The following is a 15,994-nucleotide window of genomic DNA, read 5'->3' as shown; positions in this document are numbered from 1 at the left end:
ATTTTTGGGGAGGACAGTTTTCCAAGGTTTTTTGCCATTTCCCAATGGGTTTTTTTTTTTTTTTTTGGGGACTTCATGTGCTGCCATTTCTTTAGTCATGATCCCTTCAGGTGATTATTACACTGCTCTTTGTTTTATTCCATTTTACACCTCTTCAGGAATCATCTTGTTGATGATAAAATAACTACGTGTCAGACTTTGGCATCTCAGGCATTTCGGTGTTAATTTTTGCTGCTAGAAACAAAGTGCTAAAAGATACAATTTTAGGAAAGATTCTTCCGAGGCCTGCCGGAAATTGTGGTGCAACCTCATGATTTGCATCTTGATCACTACCTATTTTCACTGTGAGGAGGACTATAGCATAAGTCCATCAAAGTGGCAAAATATTTTATTACCAAGCACTGCACCTGAAATACTAAAGCCTATCAAATATTCCATCCTTACAGTGCATTTCATGTTTAATATTGGCCATATTTAAAATGTAATGCAATGTTTTCACTTTGATAAAAATTAAGTTTAGCTGTTTATATATATATATATATATTTTTTTTTTTTTTGCCTACTTTAAGGTCAACAGGGGGAACAGTAAATTGGTAGCAAATATTCAAAAATTAAAAAAGAAAATTAAAAGACCAGTTACACAAAGTCTGGCTCAAATATGAGAATCTGTTATATGTAGCTTAAAGTGGAAAAACTGGTTATGCACCAAATGGTTTCATCAGTTAACCCCGTCAGAAATCTTCCTCCAGCACAATCAGTGAACTGTTGATATCAATAGGTCAGAGTAGCTGATAAAAAAATGGCAAATCATTTATTATGCAACATGATAAAGGAGAGAGGCGTTAAACACACTGACACTGTTTATTTTATTGGGAGTGGTTCTATAGAGTTATAAAAGAAAGCTTGGACTTTGAGATGTCACCGTGATTGAACCGTAACGTCACTGTTGCCACAATAAACAAACACCCTAGACACGTACCATCGTATTTGTTTTTTTTTTTTCTTTTCTTTTTTTTTACGTAAAGCAGAAAAAAAAGATTGCCTTGTAACATGATCTTTAGGTTAGATTAGCAATTTTAAAGGATTTACTTTTAGCATTTTATAACGTGGCTGTTAGGCTGCTGACTCTCCTTTATCTATTTATGAGCATGATGAGGTGTGGGAAACTGGAAATAGAGCAGTTTAAGTAATAAAAATGAACAAAGATATAGTTTAATCAGACTCAATATATTATAACTTTGATAGATGGTTGACCCATCAGTATGGCAAAGTTTATTTACAATAATTTCCCTAAAGGGGCTTTTTCAAAACATAAGGACTTAACAGCTAGTGGGGGGAAAAAAATACTTGGAAATTTTACTTTGAAAGAAAAAAACTTTACGTATCATTGTGATGCACTTATTGAAACAAATAAGGGAAGCTTATTTGTTTCAATACCAATGCTGCCCTCTAGTGGACTAACAGTATCTGTTTTTTGTTTTTTTTTGCTGTTTAATCAGAACATTATAGCAGCAACGACGTCTAAATGTTTCACATTACTGCCCCAGTCAAAAGTTTACACACACTCAACAGGGGTATTAATGTCATTTAATGAAAGATGCAACACGTAGCTTCCACTTTAATTCAACCCCGATTTAAATGGATTGGTTTCCTGGCTCCGACCAAACCAGAGCGAGGCCCGAGACGACTCAGAACCCCGATTCATCTGTTCCGTCCTCCTGCCTGAACCGAGCCGCCTGCAGTCGTCCTCCTACAGCCCATCCCCAGCTGCACACTCAGCTGCTCATGTCAGCAGCACATCAGAGCCGCATGCTGCGAGAAGCACAATTCTGACAATCAAAGCCAAGGCTACTTCTTTTCTTTTTTTTTTTGTCATCCAGAAAAAAAAAGAAGAAAACATTCAGCAGTTTTGTACTGGTAGTAAAGACATCCTGGTTTTTGCAAAATGTATTTTAAGTGTTGCTGTAATCAGCTGATGGAGTTAAATTAAACCACTGAGACTGGTGGTGCAGGTGCATGCATAATTCATTTATTCTTTTTTCCGCTCATGTTGCATGGAGGACAAAGAACTACAAGACTACGACTAAACTACAGGCACGCAGAGGAGCCTCGGCAGTGGCTTCATTCTTCATCATGCGATTTCTGGGGGGGGGAATAAAAAACAGACAGAAGACGTCATCCTTTTGCAAAATGATTTAGAGCAGCAAATGTTGAAACCTTGACACGTTTGTCTCCGCACCTTAGCTCCGGCGTCTCGGCTCTTCACTCGCAGCTTGTTGACTTGAGACTCTGCGATGTCGGCCCTCTCCTCCGCCTCCTCCAGCTCGTGCTGCAGCCTGCGCAGCTTGCTCAGATTCACGTTGGACTGTTCCTCCTGAAAAAATAAAATAAAATCAGGATCGGCGATGTTAACGTATGAAGGCGACCAAAACCGAAGCGTTCCAGCTTACGGCCTCCTCCGCGCTCCGCTTGTAGGATTTCACTTTCATCTGAAGTTTATCCACCAGATCCTGCAGACGGGCCAGGTTCTTTTTGTCCTCCTCCGTCTGTTCAGTCAGCAGAGTATGTTGCTTACTGAGCATGAACGCAAAATCTTAGTGTTTTTGCTCTAATTTCTAGTGCAAATATCTTAGTACACTTTAAATGCGACAAAACTGACCAACAAGTAACTTGTCAGTGATATGTGGGAGCTTGTTTTAAGTCAGTAAGTCCTTAATGTTGATGAAGAAGTTATAGCAAGACATTTTTCCCATGTTACAAGTGAAATAACTTATCAGTGGAACCAGGACATTTTTCATCGACATTAAGGAATTATTGACTTAAAACAAGCTCCCATATCATTCTGAAAAGCTACTTTAAAGTTGGTTTTGTCTTAGTTAAAGCATACAATTTGTGGTAGAAACTAGTTTTTGCAGTGTGGCGGCGGGGTTGACCTGGTAGGTGAGCTCCTTGATGCGTCTCTCATATTTGCGGACCCCTTTGATAGAGTCACTGCTCTTTCTTTGTTCCACGTCGATCTCGTTTTCCAGCTCTCTGATCTTGAAATGAAGGGGGAAGGGGAAAAAAAAAAAAAGAGGTTGCATTTATAAATGTAAAAGGTGCTGTAATTTCCAGCAGCACTGTGACGGATGGCGACAGTTTACCCTGGCCTCCAGCTTCTGGACCTGCTTCTTGCCGCCCTTCATCGCTATTTGCTCCGCTTCGTCCAGGCGGTGCTGCAGGTCCTTGATGGTTTGCTCCATGTTTTTCTTCATGCGCTCCAAGTGGGAGCAGGTGTCCTGCTCCTTCTTCAGCTCCTCTGCCATCATGGCTGCGTCGGTGATGGCCTTCTTGGCCTTCTCCTCGGCGTTTCTGCACTCCTGCACGGCCTCCTCCACCTCATTCTGAATCTGGGCGATGTCTCCCTCCAGCTTCTTCTTCTGGTTCAGCAGGCTGGTGTTCTGGGAGATCAAGACAGAGCGTTAGCTCGCCAATAGCATGTCTTGACTGACTGGTAACATTAAAAAAATTGTTAAAACAGATTGAAAATGAACATTTATAAAAAAGAAAAAAAAAACATTGCAAAGCCATACAGGCAGGTAGAAGGGCTTTTTTGGGGTGTGTTTCAGATTTGAATTGTTTGGAGGTTGAGTAATCTCACATTGTGTTCCAAAGAATGAAGTGAAGAGTGTAGAGAAAATCAGTCAGAAATGAAAATCAGAAATTTTAAAATGATAAAAATGCAGGAAAAAGAAGTAGCTCTTAAGTTTAGCAGCGAATCATGAGCCTTGAAGCAGAGTGTGATAAGCCAGTTCGGTGCAGAGCTAGACTCCAGTCAACACAGGAGTGGGAGCGGCTCCATGTTCACTCAACATGCAAGTAAGCAACAGAAAACTTGTTCACTTGTGCAACTGCCTATAAACTTTTGTTCAACTTCTCATTATCCCTCGTGCGCTGTTCCACCCTAAAGGAGGAGCCGAGTTGTGAAGCGTCCCTCGTACCAACATGGGTACGGACTGGACATTTGCTGGCTGGTGTACCTGTGAGTGCAGCAGCTGAACTCTCTCGCTGACATCCAGCAGTTCCTGCTCCGCCAGCTTGCGCCCTCTCTCGGTTTGCTCCACCAGAGACCTCAGCTCGTCGAGCTCCGCCTGCAGCAAGTTGTTGCGTCTCTCCACAATCGCGATGTTCTCCTTAAGGTCGTCGTTGGACCGAAGTGCATCGTCCAGATGTAGCTGCGAGTCCTGTTACGACAAACAATATGTAGATTCGGTTTACCTTCCATTGACAAGTGATGAGCATGGAATGGAAAATCGAAGCGTCTGTGATGTTGGGTCTGTGACCTTTAGGTGGGCATGGACTCCTTTGAGCTGCTTCTGAGCCTCTGCCGCTTGCCTGTTGGCCTGGCTCAGCTGGATCTCCATCTCGTTGAGATCTCCTTCCATCTTCTTCTTCAGCCTGAGAGCCTCGTTTCTGCTGCGAGTCTCCGCCTCCAGGGAGCCCTGCAGGGTGTCCACTGTCCTCTGCTGGTTCCTCTTGGCCTGCTCCATCTCCTCATCCTTCTCGGCCAGCTTGCGCTCGATGTCCGCCTTCACCTGATTGAACTCTAGTTGCGTTCGGAGGATCTTACCCTCCTCGTGTTCAAGGGAACCCTGGTGCAAAAAACAGAAAGCGGCTGGGTTTCCCCTCAAAGCATCAAAGGTCACAAAGGTGAATGTGTGACGTATCCGACATTTTAATCACCTCGGCTTCTTCCAGAGCCGTTTGTATCTCGGCTTTCTCCTGCTCCAGCTGCTTGCGGATCTTCTCCAGCTCATGGATACTCTTTCCTCCCTCACCAAGTTGCTCAGTTAGGTCAGAAATTTCCTCTGTTTTAGGCAGAATTATTCCGTTTTCTATCATTCAACCATATCGTGTGTATTGTGAAACTTGAACAATGAGTTCTACGTGCCTTGAAGGTTCTTGTTTTCGCGTTTCATGGTCTCCAGATGATCCAGAGACTCTTCGTAGGAGTTCTTGAGCTTGAACAGCTCAGTGCTGAGGGAACGTGCCTCTTTCTGAGAACTTTCCAGCTCCGTCTGAGACTCCTCGTACTTCTGCTTCCACTCAGCAAGGACCTGCGAGAATTTCACGTAACAAATTTTCTCAACAAGCCTTCCTTTTCCCCCCAAAAGGACTCTGCGTATCTGCAACGTGTCAGCACCTTGTCAAAGTTTCTTTGCTTCTTGTCCAAAGCTGCAGCAGCCGCATTAGATCTCTCCACATCCACCATGAGATCCTCGATTTCCCCTTGAAGCCTGTGTTTGGTTTTCTCCAGGGAGGAGCATTTAGCGTTTGCAGCTTCAACAGCTTCCTCGGCCTCCTGCAAGCGTTGAGCTAGCTTCTTTCTAAAGGCAAAAACAAACATAATAAAGCAATCACAGCTCAGGCAAAACAAAAGAGAAGGGAATTGTTCTGAAGTCCTTACTTTGCTTCTTCCAGCTCCTCGGTTCTTTGGATGGCATCAGTTTCATACTTGGTTCTCCACTGAGCCACCTCGGAGTTGGCCTTGGACAAGCTGCGCTGGAACTCGGCTTTGGCCTCCTGCTCCTCCTCAAACTGCTCTCTCAACAGATCGCAGTCATGGCGAGCAGACTGCACTGCATGGGCAAGTGCATTCTTGGCCTTTAAGAAATTGGAATAAAATAAAGTTGTCTTGCTGGGAGAGATTTTTTTTTTTTTTTTTTTTTGTAGTAAAAGCAGAACTTCTTGAAACCGTAGCCTACCTTCACCTCCTCCTCCAGCTGTCTCTTGAGGTCTTCAACCTGCTGAGTGTAGGACAGCTTCCCTCGGGTCAGCTGCGAGACCAAAGAGTCCTTTTCCTCCATCTGCCGCAGAAGCTCCCCTGTAAAACAAAGGCTCGGTCCGCAGATTGTCCTGTGGTTTTTCGATGTCATGAAATGGTGAAATAAAATGGTGATTTTATTTCAGCATGAGTGTATTTTGTTACCATTTTCAGTTTGCAGCTTTGCTTTTTGCATGGTGAAATCATTAATGGAGCGCTGGGCCTCCTCTGACTTTGTTCTGTACTCAGACATCTGGTCCTCCAGGGTACGGCACATTTTCTCCAGGTTGGTCTAAAGAAAAAGATTAACAAGGTGTCAAATTTAGCATGTTTGAAGAAAACGTGCAACCGATTGATTTCCATGTTTACTAGGTTGTAACAAGATCTCATCTCACAAGATGTTGAGGTAATTGAAACATCACAATATTTCTTGTTGAGGAGACTGCTACGTATGGTTCTGCCCAATGAAGCTGTAACATTAGGTGCCCCAGATTCTCTTAAATCATCTGTTTGGCAACAGTTGGGATTCGGTACATTTTTAATGTTTACACTTTTGAGAGGGACGGGGGCTCTTTGTGTTGCTATAAGTAACATAAACATGGTGCTAATGACTGTTAGCTTAGTATATGGGAGTTTTCTTCAAAATGTCAGCAGGCACTAAACTAAAGACTACTTTCACTGAAGATGCAAAAATACTCAATATAAAAAGTATATAGCGTTAAGCTTCTGACTCGTATCTCTGTAAAGTAGCATGAACATGCAATTTAGTAAAGATGTATAGAAATATTTTGTTGCAGGCTTGAAGCCACAGTATGTGTATGAACAATGTGGAACGAGCTAATCCAATACAAATCACACTGGGGAAACTAGTAGACTAGAAAGCATAGACCAGTTTCTTCATGTAAAGGTCCTTTAGTGTTTCCTGGAACAATGTCTTTTCTAAAGAGTTTCTAAATCACCAACACTGAAATTGAGGTTTTCCTATCACTTTTACACACACATGTGCACATTTATTTTATTACAAACGAATAAAATAAATGTTTTATTAGTCTTATATTTTTTCTAGGAGTGTCTTACTTTCACTTTGGCGATTTGCTCCATGTTGGAGACCACATCATCCAGCTCCAGCTTGAGCTCGCTCTTCTCCTTCTCCAGCTTCTGCTTGACCCTCTGCAGGTTGTCAATCTGCTCTCCCAGGTCGGCCACACTGTCGGCGTTCTTCTTCCTCAGCGCCGCCGTGGTGGCTTCGTGCTGCAGGGTGGCCTCTTCGAGGTCTCTGCGCATCTTCTGAAACTCAGCCTCCCTCTTCTTGTTCAGCTCGATCTGGGCTGTGGTGGCTCCTCCGGCCTCCTCCAGCCTCTCGCTGATCTCCTCCAGCTCCCTGGCCAAGTCGGCTCTCTGCTTCTCCACTTTGGCCCGGGCAGCCCTTTCGGCCTCCAGCTCTTCCTCCAGCTCTTCAATTCGGGCCTTGATGGAAGTCGCCCGACATTGTTAGAGGCACGGCTAATAAAGAGAAAACGAAGCATAACATGTCTGCTGGCGCGCTTACCTGCAACTCCTTCAGTTTTTTCTGAAGCTGAGCACCCATCGCCTGCTCGTCCTCAATCTTACTGAGTTGCTGGCTGATTTCAAAGTCTTTCCTGCATTCAAAGGCACAAACCTTTTACTTTAGACAACTGTCATAAAAATCACATCTGCTGATTTGTAAATTTTACTTTTTAAGCTTCTCCTCCAGCTGCTGTTTGTCGTTCTCCAGGTCCATCACATTTTCTTGGGTCAATTTCAAGTCCCCTTCCAGCTTCCTCTTGGCTCTTTCCAGATCCATTCTTATTTTCTTCTCTTGCTCCAGGGATCCTTCAAGCTGAAGCATCATTCCAAACAATTAGCTCACTAATTTGTCTCTAGTCCATCCAAGGTACTTCTCTCTTAATGCAAGAACTCACATCATCGACTTGCTGTTCCAGCTTGACTTTGGCCTTGGTCAGAGAGTTGACTTTGTCCTCCTCACTCTGCAGGTCATCCAGCGTCTGCTGATGAGCCTCCTGAAGAGCTTTCTTTTCCTTGGTCAACTTGGCAATGATTTCATCCAACGCTGCCATCTCTTCTGTCAGGTTTTTCACCTTATAGGAAGCACACAACATACTACCATGAAGAAGGGAATTATTCCCAAAGCCAAGAATTTGACCAGCGAGTTAGCATGAAGTATACCTTGTTCTCAGTGGCGTGTTTTTCCTTTTCCACTTTAGCCAAAGTCAGCTCCAGATCGTCGATGTCTTTCTTGAGCTCTGAACATTCGTCCTCAAGCTTCCTCTTTTTGGCTGTCAGCTCTGCATTCATTTCCTCCTCATCCTCCAGCCGCTCTGTCAGCTCTTTCACTTTGGCCTCCAGTTGGATTTTGCTCTTGATCAAACCTTCACAACGCTCCTCGGCATCCGCAAGATTGTCTTGCTCCTACACAGAGGGAATTAAGCTTGTGTTATATTCTACAGTAGCTCTATGCAACTGTTAAAAATTAAGATAAGGTACTCAGCCCACAGATTGAAATTGGAGCTGTAAATCATTCTTCTCTTGGAGAAGGGTGACCATCTTTTCCTCAAGCTCTTTCTTGCGGGCTTCGGATTTGGCGTAGGCCTCCTTGAGCTTGGTAAACTCCTCTTTCATGTTTGCCATCTCCTTCTCGGTCTCAGCTGATTTAAGCAAAGGCTTGATCTTGAAGAACATCTTCATCCAGGGCCAATTCTTCACACCCATGAAGGCACGGATGTTCCACTGGATCACCAACAAGGCATCTCTGTGGAGAAAATCAGGATGTTTGAGTTTTCTTTGTTAGAATTATGTTGTTTTTTTTTTGTTTTGGTTTTTTTGCGGTGAAAATAAGCAGTGAACTCCAACCTGCGTTCAACAATTTTCTGGAACTCAATCCTGGCAAGAAGTCCTCTGGATCTCGCCTGAATCCCAGTGATGATGAGAGCTAGACGGTCGTCTCTCATCTCTTCCAGTACACCCAGCAGCCCAGCTTTGAAGAACACCTGATAGTGACAGATTTATTTTATTTTATTTTATTTTATTTTATTTTGTCAAAGGACAGGAAATGTTTTTCTCAATCTGCTCTTTATGGTTTTTTAATATACAGAACCAACCTTTGTGTGTCCCAGCTTGTACTGCTCATGATCGATATCCAAAGACCCCAAAAGTTTCTCAGCTGCTTTTTTATTGTCAATGAACTGCCCTTCAGGGATGGCACTCGGGTTCAAGATGCGATATCTGAAACGGCGCAACTTTTGGAGGTAAATATGAAAATTTCTAAATGAAATCGTAAGCTGCGAAATTCTATAGTTCTCAGGGTTGTTGGCATATTCGTCTTATTAACCTTCAGGTAACCCAAGAGAAGCATCAGCAACATTGCTGTAAAGAAAGTACCAACAATGACAACTTCTGACCTCAACCATCAAACTTGACAACTTCAACAAATTAGGTGTCATGCTTTGGAACATCATTTATACCCAATTGGAAAGGATCTTGCAAATAACATAAGTTTTTCTTGCCTTTGCTTGAAATCGCCGTACTGAATCCTGTTAGGGAATCCTTTTCTGCAGATTCTGATTCCTTCCAGCACACCGTTACAGCGCAGTTGGTGCATGACCAGAGGGTTCTCCATAGCCCCGGGAGTCTTGGTCTCATTGGGGATGATGCAGCGAACAAAATGAGGGTGAGTTGACCTGAGGTTGGTCATTAGTTTGTTCAGATTTTCCTGTTAATGCAAGTACAGCATAAATAAGGTATTGGATGCAGGATACCTAGCATTGGAAATGTCTAAAATGTGATATGTACTCTACCCTGTGCAAAGCAGACACAGTCTGGAAGGAAGAACCTTTCTTCTTTCCTCCCTTTCCCCCTTTGCCTCCTGCATCTTGGGCTGTATGAACATTATAGACATTAAAGTTGAAAATTACTGCTTAAATTCAATGGAAGTAATAATCAGTAAGGTGACAGAGGCCTCACCTGAATCAGTGCCAGCATACCCAGCAAACAGCATAGATAGTAACTTCAGGTTAGACTTCTGATAGAGTCCAACCACAGTCTCATTCAGTGGATCTTTATTCTTCTCCAGCCAGTTGCCGATGTTGTAATCAACAGTACCAGCATAGTGAATCAAAGAGAAATGAGCTTCTGGTTTCCCTTTAACGATTCTGGGCTTTTGGAAGTTGGGGCTTTTACCCAGATGGTTGTCATACAGTTTGGCCTTAAATGTCGTGTCACTGGCTTTTGGGAACATACACTCCTCTTCAAGGATAGACATGATGCCCATCGGCTGTTAGGGTAGATTCACGAAAGATTAAACATCAAACACTCTGCAAGTTTAACATCCCTTAATGTCTATGCACAGAAAAGAAATGACAGCATGAACATGAGCATCTGATCTGAGAATAAATCCTCAGATGACGTCTTGAATGCTCTTAGACTGGATGATGTACAAACCTTTTCAATGAGTTCAATGCAGGCTGCCAAGTCCATACCAAAGTCAATGAACTCCCACACAATGCCCTCTTTCTTGTACTCCTCTTGCTCCAACACAAACATGTGGTGGTTGAAAAACTGCTGCAGCTTCTCATTGGTGTAGTTGATGCACAGTTGCTCAAAGGTGTTGAACTAGAAGCCATAAAAGCAAATGCAGAGTGAGATCTTTTCTCCTACAGATCGGCTGCCCATGAAACCACAAACTCTCACATCAAAGATCTCAAATCCAGCGATGTCCAACACCCCAATGAAGTACTGCCGAGGCTGTTTGGTATCCAGGGACTGGTTGATTCTCACCACCATCCACAGGAACATTTTCTCATACACTGACTTTGCCAGAGCACCGATAGAGTAGTACACCTAAAAATGGGATGGATGCAAACTGATTTAAACGTGATATTTATCAATTCTGCTGATACACACACAAAACATAGATGCGTTTTGGTTACCTGCTGCACACTCTGGCCCTTGGTGACCCACTCGTTGCCTACTTTAACTCTCGGGTGACAGAGCCCCTTGATGAGGTCAGCAGAGTTCAGGCCCATAAGATATGCCACTTTGTCCACATCTAAAATTGGTTATTGTGTCAGATTATTGCTATTATTGCAATGGGATCAGAGAATGTTTCTGTAGTTACAACGATGTCAAAGTGTACAAACAGACGGCCTCATTGCCTACCCTCTGTGCCGTCGGGCTCTGCTTGTTCTTCCCTCTGCTTCTGCTTGAACTTCATATTTCCATAATGCATAATAGCTCCAGTCAACTTGTAGATGCCATTCTTTTCCTCTTGGGTGAATCCCAGGACGTCAAAAGCTTCCTATTACCAAATAAAATTTAATTTGATTTAGTTTGGAAACTATGTGCAGGGGGATTTCGGCCAACAGACTGCATTTACTTACATCAGTAGCAATTAGCTCATCTGCATCGTTGATGGAGGCTACGGTTGTTTCTCCTTGAGAGATGTACGCGTAGTCATAGGGGTTGTTGGTGATCAACAGCATTTCTGTTAAAGGAGTGAAAAGGTTCGGTTATAAAGACTGAGGTGTTTTATAAGACTTGCATAGCCTTTGTTTGCAGTGTGCTCACCAAGCAGCTCTGGCTTCCTTTGGGACAGAATCTGATAGAAGATGTGATAGTCTCTCTCAGCTTTGAGCTGATAAGTGACACGAGATTTTTCCAACAGATCTAAAAAAAGAAATATGTTATGATTATATTTAGGGTGTCCACAAGAGATCAAGCTAAACTTTAGTCAATAGCTTTGTATTCTTCTGAATATAAAGCTGAAGGTAGTCATTGACTTTCACAAAAGTGACGTGGTTTTACTAGAAAATCGTTCAAAGAAATGATGGAAAAATGTTGGACAGCTTTTTATCAAAGCAGACTCACATGTCTCAATGTCAGCTGAGGCCAATTTTCCACTCACCCCAAAGTGAATTCGAATGAATTTACCCTGTAAAATATAATAACACACACACACACACACGCGCACACACACGCGCACACACACACACGCACACACACACACGCACACACACACGCACACACACACACACACAACTCATGATACTCTGTCATTTCTTCAACTTGATGTTTAACTCTGCAGGCTCTCTAAATGCAGCAATAAAAAATAGGAAGTGAGGAAATGTTCATACAAATCTGGAAGAGTTGTCATTTCGGATGGTCTTGGCATTTCCAAAAGCCTCCAGAGCAGGATTGGCCTGGATGATTTGATCTTCCAGGGTTCCCTGTGTGGAAGTACAAGGTTTAATCACTGTAGCCGTAGATTTTAGTTTTTTTTATTCTTTATAACATTGAAGGAATAATATCAACCTTTTTCTCCTGATTTGGATCTTTCTTTCCAGAGACAGCCGCAATGCTGGCAAAGTACTGGATGACCCTTTTGGTGTTTACAGTCTTTCCTGCACCAGATTCTCCACTGGGCAGAGAAAATCATATAGCATATATAATAAATATGATGTAAAGATTAAAGAAATCAGCTTGAAAATATAATCACAGCAGCTTTGAGTACCATATATAACTTACGTGATGAGGATTGACTGGTTTTCTCTGTCTACGATATCAAACAAGATCTGTGTTAGTCCATTTGTCTTTTAATATCTGGATAATTTCTGACATTCTTTTCTAGCTGGAACTCACCCGACAACATGTACTGGTAGGCATTGTCAGAGATGGAGTAGATGTGAGGAGGAGCTTCACTCCTCTTCTTTCCTCTGTAGGCGTTAACCACCGATTTATCGTACACCGGCAGCCACTTGTAAGGATTGACGGTCACGCAGAAGAGCCCTGAGTAGGTCTGACGCCAGAGACGGACAGCAAACGTATGACTTACTGGGAACGTAAAGTTGAAAACAAGCAGCTTGTTGATGTTTGTAGCGATTGCTCACATAGATCATCCATGCCGCGTAACGCTCTTTGAGGTTAAACAACACCGCGGGCTCATGGAGGAAGGTGAACATGGCCATGTCTTCGATTTTATCGAACTTTGGCGGGTTCTGGGGGTGGACATCTACCTCCTTAACCGTAACAGTCTGTAAGACATTCATCACAGCAAACATCTCTGTTCAAATTCATTTAAGATCCACTAAAAGTTGTTGGGGTTTTTTTTTGTTTTTAACCACAACCATTTCTCCAGGTTACAAATGTACATTTGCGCCCTGCTTACCTTTCCAGTTTCAGTTTCAACGGTGACTTTGTCCCCATCTCTGCTGGTAACTGTGGCTTTAACATACTCCACTTCGGGATCGGGCACGAAACAGGCCCTCTTCATGTCAAAAGGTCGCGTTTGGGCCTCCAGTCGCTCCTTGTCGGATTTTCTCAGGAAGGACGCTGCTGGTCCAAACTCCGCCATTATGGCGTCACCTGACATCTTGAAAGCTGTGGAAAGTTGGGGTTTGATTTCAAAAGATTTAGGCAGTGGATTACTTTTACTCTCCAAAGAATCCAGAGAAGTCCCGAACCTAAATAAAACTAAACTAGAAATGTGTTAAAAGTACGTTCTCAACTACAATCTTTTTTTCTTCTTTAAAAAATTTCAGAATGATAGGACATAAAGATGTGAAGACTATTTACCAGGAAAAAACTATTGCAACACAGAACTGCAAAGAAATTAAATGCAAATTTCAAATACAACCATCCCTAAAATACTAGTTATTTTATTAGACTGACTGATCGATTATTCAGCTGATTGGTTACTTAATCAGTTCATCATTTACTTACTGTGATCAACATTGTTTCCCATGATTCCTGCTCTTATTGCATCAACAAGTCACACTTGATAATTTAATTAATTTCACATATTCCGTGTTTATTTGATCATTTTCTTTACTCTTAATCTTCATTTCTCCTATGTTTCTTTAGCAGCACTATTGGTTATTGTTGGTTATTAAGATTAGTAGCGCTGTTGTTATTGACTTTTCCCTGTTTACGGCTGAAATAAAACTATATTATTATTATTATTATTATTATTATTATCATCATATGTGAAATATAGACTGCTGCACCAAAAACTAGACAGATGAATTACCCTAAAGTCATTTATTTTCTATTGGGGAACTTATGACCTTCTTTACCTGTTTGATGCTCCTCTTCTCTTTAGCTGACTTGTTCTGCTGGATGAGTCTTTAAAAGGTGAAATGTTACATCAGATTTTGAGTCACTGACAGGATTAGTGATGAAATGATGGCGTACTGACCGGCAGGTGTGCTGTTTCTGTCCTTTGCTGCTGCAGCTTCTCTGGATCTCCTCTTTTTATACATCCAGTAGGCAGTGCTTTGCTGAAGCAGCTCCCCCCCTACAAGGACAGAGCAAGAGCACAAAAGGGAACATCTGCATTTAGAAATAAGAAGGTGTGGACAGTCATAGCTGCCACGTTTCTATTGGCTGTTGCACGTAAAGACTACCAGAAGGTTCTAAATCAGGATCTATTTCGGTCCTGACCTTCTTGAAAGATGGAAGACAAAAAAAAATAAAAAATACTGAAATCTCAGAAAAGATTCCTGCCCAACACTGAAGGCTGAGTGGTATTTACGAGACAAATTTTCAGGATTTTTTTTTTGTCTAAAATGTGCAAAATATTTATTTTTTTTTTTGCTGTTACAAATTCTTTTGCCGATTAACTCAATAAATATTTGCTTGTATGGGGGAAATGTGCAGAAAAAGCCATGTTGATGTTTTCTTACAGTTTTTCCAAAGCGGAAAAAGAACCGTTCACTCACACTACAATAAGGTTGAACATCACACTGTCAGAGTCCCTATTGTCAGAGGATTCAACTGTCCTGGAGGACAAAGATAACCTTGTGAATACTTTGGCTTGGATTCTTTCTCGCAGACCTTCCTTGCCTCCCTCTGGACAGTGTGCCCTCCTCTGTCCACAATAAAAGGTTGGGTGGGACAGCTGCCTGCTTGCAAAGCTCTCCGTACCGTGCTGGAAATAAATACATTCACCTCAGACGGGATATCCACCACCTTCTCAGTGAACTCCGTATCATTAGCAGCAGGATCAATGCTGATAATAAGCGTCACGTTAACAGAAGACATCTTTAAGTCAGGTGTTTATTGAGCCGACCACCGTAAGACCCCCTGAAGAAGCACACGAGTCCCTGTGACACTGAGGATTTCACACGCTGGGAGTTCAGCAACCTCGTGGGTCTCGTTAATTGGCTGTCTGCTCCTCGTGTCGCACTCCTCAGCACACCGAGGCTCTCATTCTCAGCTGTCTTTTGTCCCTTTCACGGATTTCAACAACTAGCTTTTCGAGCCTCTTCAGCCCTTCTATATGCAGCCTGTATGCATGCTTCAAACCAATGCAGAGGCTGAACATTTAGGGCCAGTTAAGAGTTGTTTTGTGAATAAACGAGACAGTTTGTCTTGGTCTGAGTCTGGCATATTTGCAGCAGCAGTAGGAAACCTTTAGAAATTTACGTTCCTTTTAGATATTTGTGAAAACCGTCACTGAGTCCTGGTAGTATGAGACAGATAATCTGTGAAAGGACCACAGGAGGAATCAGAGGAGCTCAATTTTTTCACAGAATTTCTGTCTCATAATATACTGTAAGTACACAGTGAAGGTTTTAAGAAATATGCAAATAATAATAATAATAATAATAATAAAATAGCAAAAAACATTTTTATAAAAGTTACATGCCACACCTTTAATGCACACATCTTAGATGAATTTCAACATCCTTTCCATAAAAGTCTGGTATTCATTTCTATTCTTAACTCTGACACCCCTAAATAAAATCCGCTGCAGCTGATTGCACGGTCAAATCCATCATCTGAAGATGGAAAAAAGTATGGCACAACCTACTGCACTGGACAAGTAGGGAGAGCATTAATCAGAGAAGCAGCCATTAGATCTATTAAAGCTTTGGAGGACTGCAAACATCCATAGCGCAGATGGGAGAGCCTGTTGAAAGGACTCTAATTAGTCTCCTACTCCATAAACTTGACTTTAACTGAAGAGTTCTGAAGAGGAAGTAATGTTGTTTTTAACATCTTCTGGCACTAGTGTTCATTATTTAACAGGACAGGAAATGAACTGAGAGGGAAGAAGGGCGCAGACAGACAACAAAGGTCTCAGGTCAGGGACTGAACCCTGCACTACTGCTTTGAGGAGAGCATAATATGAAAATTCTCATGTAGAGTTTGCTA

The 15,994-nt window shown here is 42.3% G+C and overlaps 1 protein-coding gene across 1 annotated transcript; it reads right to left on the bottom strand.

Moving 5' to 3' along the window:
- Window positions 1–1,877: 1,877 nt before the first annotated feature.
- Window positions 1,878–14,117, bottom strand: LOC106963427 (myosin-6). Its single transcript, XM_015058327.1, has 39 exons — window positions 14,034–14,117; window positions 13,912–13,960; window positions 13,005–13,216; window positions 12,727–12,870; window positions 12,479–12,635; window positions 12,365–12,392; window positions 12,152–12,257; window positions 11,974–12,066; window positions 11,708–11,771; window positions 11,408–11,506; window positions 11,221–11,324; window positions 11,000–11,138; window positions 10,771–10,889; window positions 10,532–10,681; window positions 10,283–10,453; window positions 9,806–10,115; window positions 9,640–9,719; window positions 9,349–9,554; window positions 8,944–9,067; window positions 8,696–8,832; window positions 8,339–8,594; window positions 8,012–8,254; window positions 7,747–7,923; window positions 7,519–7,664; window positions 7,353–7,443; window positions 6,881–7,270; window positions 5,969–6,095; window positions 5,745–5,863; window positions 5,447–5,643; window positions 5,183–5,366; window positions 4,931–5,096; window positions 4,723–4,847; window positions 4,323–4,631; window positions 4,020–4,223; window positions 3,144–3,440; window positions 2,934–3,038; window positions 2,451–2,546; window positions 2,240–2,374; window positions 1,878–2,142 (listed from the first exon to the last, which is right to left on the bottom strand). The coding sequence occupies exons 3-39, from the start codon at window positions 13,206–13,208 to the stop codon at window positions 2,122–2,124; spliced, it is 5,823 nt and encodes a 1,940-aa protein (XP_014913813.1). The 5' UTR covers window positions 13,209–13,216; window positions 13,912–13,960; window positions 14,034–14,117; the 3' UTR covers window positions 1,878–2,121.
- Between the last annotated feature and the right edge of the window lie 1,877 nt (window positions 14,118–15,994).

The sequence above is a fragment of the Poecilia latipinna genome, unplaced genomic scaffold (genome assembly GCF_001443285.1).
Source record: "Poecilia latipinna isolate Pla-1442-1.1 unplaced genomic scaffold, P_latipinna-1.0 Scaffold1534, whole genome shotgun sequence".
Classification (NCBI taxonomy): domain Eukaryota; kingdom Metazoa; phylum Chordata; class Actinopteri; order Cyprinodontiformes; family Poeciliidae; genus Poecilia; species Poecilia latipinna.
This window is presented reverse-complemented; position numbering and strand designations above follow the sequence as displayed.

Bases quoted from the DNA above. Each gene is read 5' to 3' on its own strand.
- LOC106963427 (XM_015058327.1), bottom strand. From the start codon at position 13,208: ATGTCAGGTGACGCCATAATGGCGGAGTTTGGACCAGCAGCGTCCTTC. The intron at 12,067-12,151 runs GTTGATATTATT...ACTTCCACACAG, and splicing joins ATCCAAATCAGGAGAAAAAG to GGAACCCTGGAAGATCAAAT. The intron at 8,833-8,943 runs GTTGGTTCTGTA...TGTCACTATCAG, and splicing joins ACAAGCTGGGACACACAAAG to GTGTTCTTCAAAGCTGGGCT.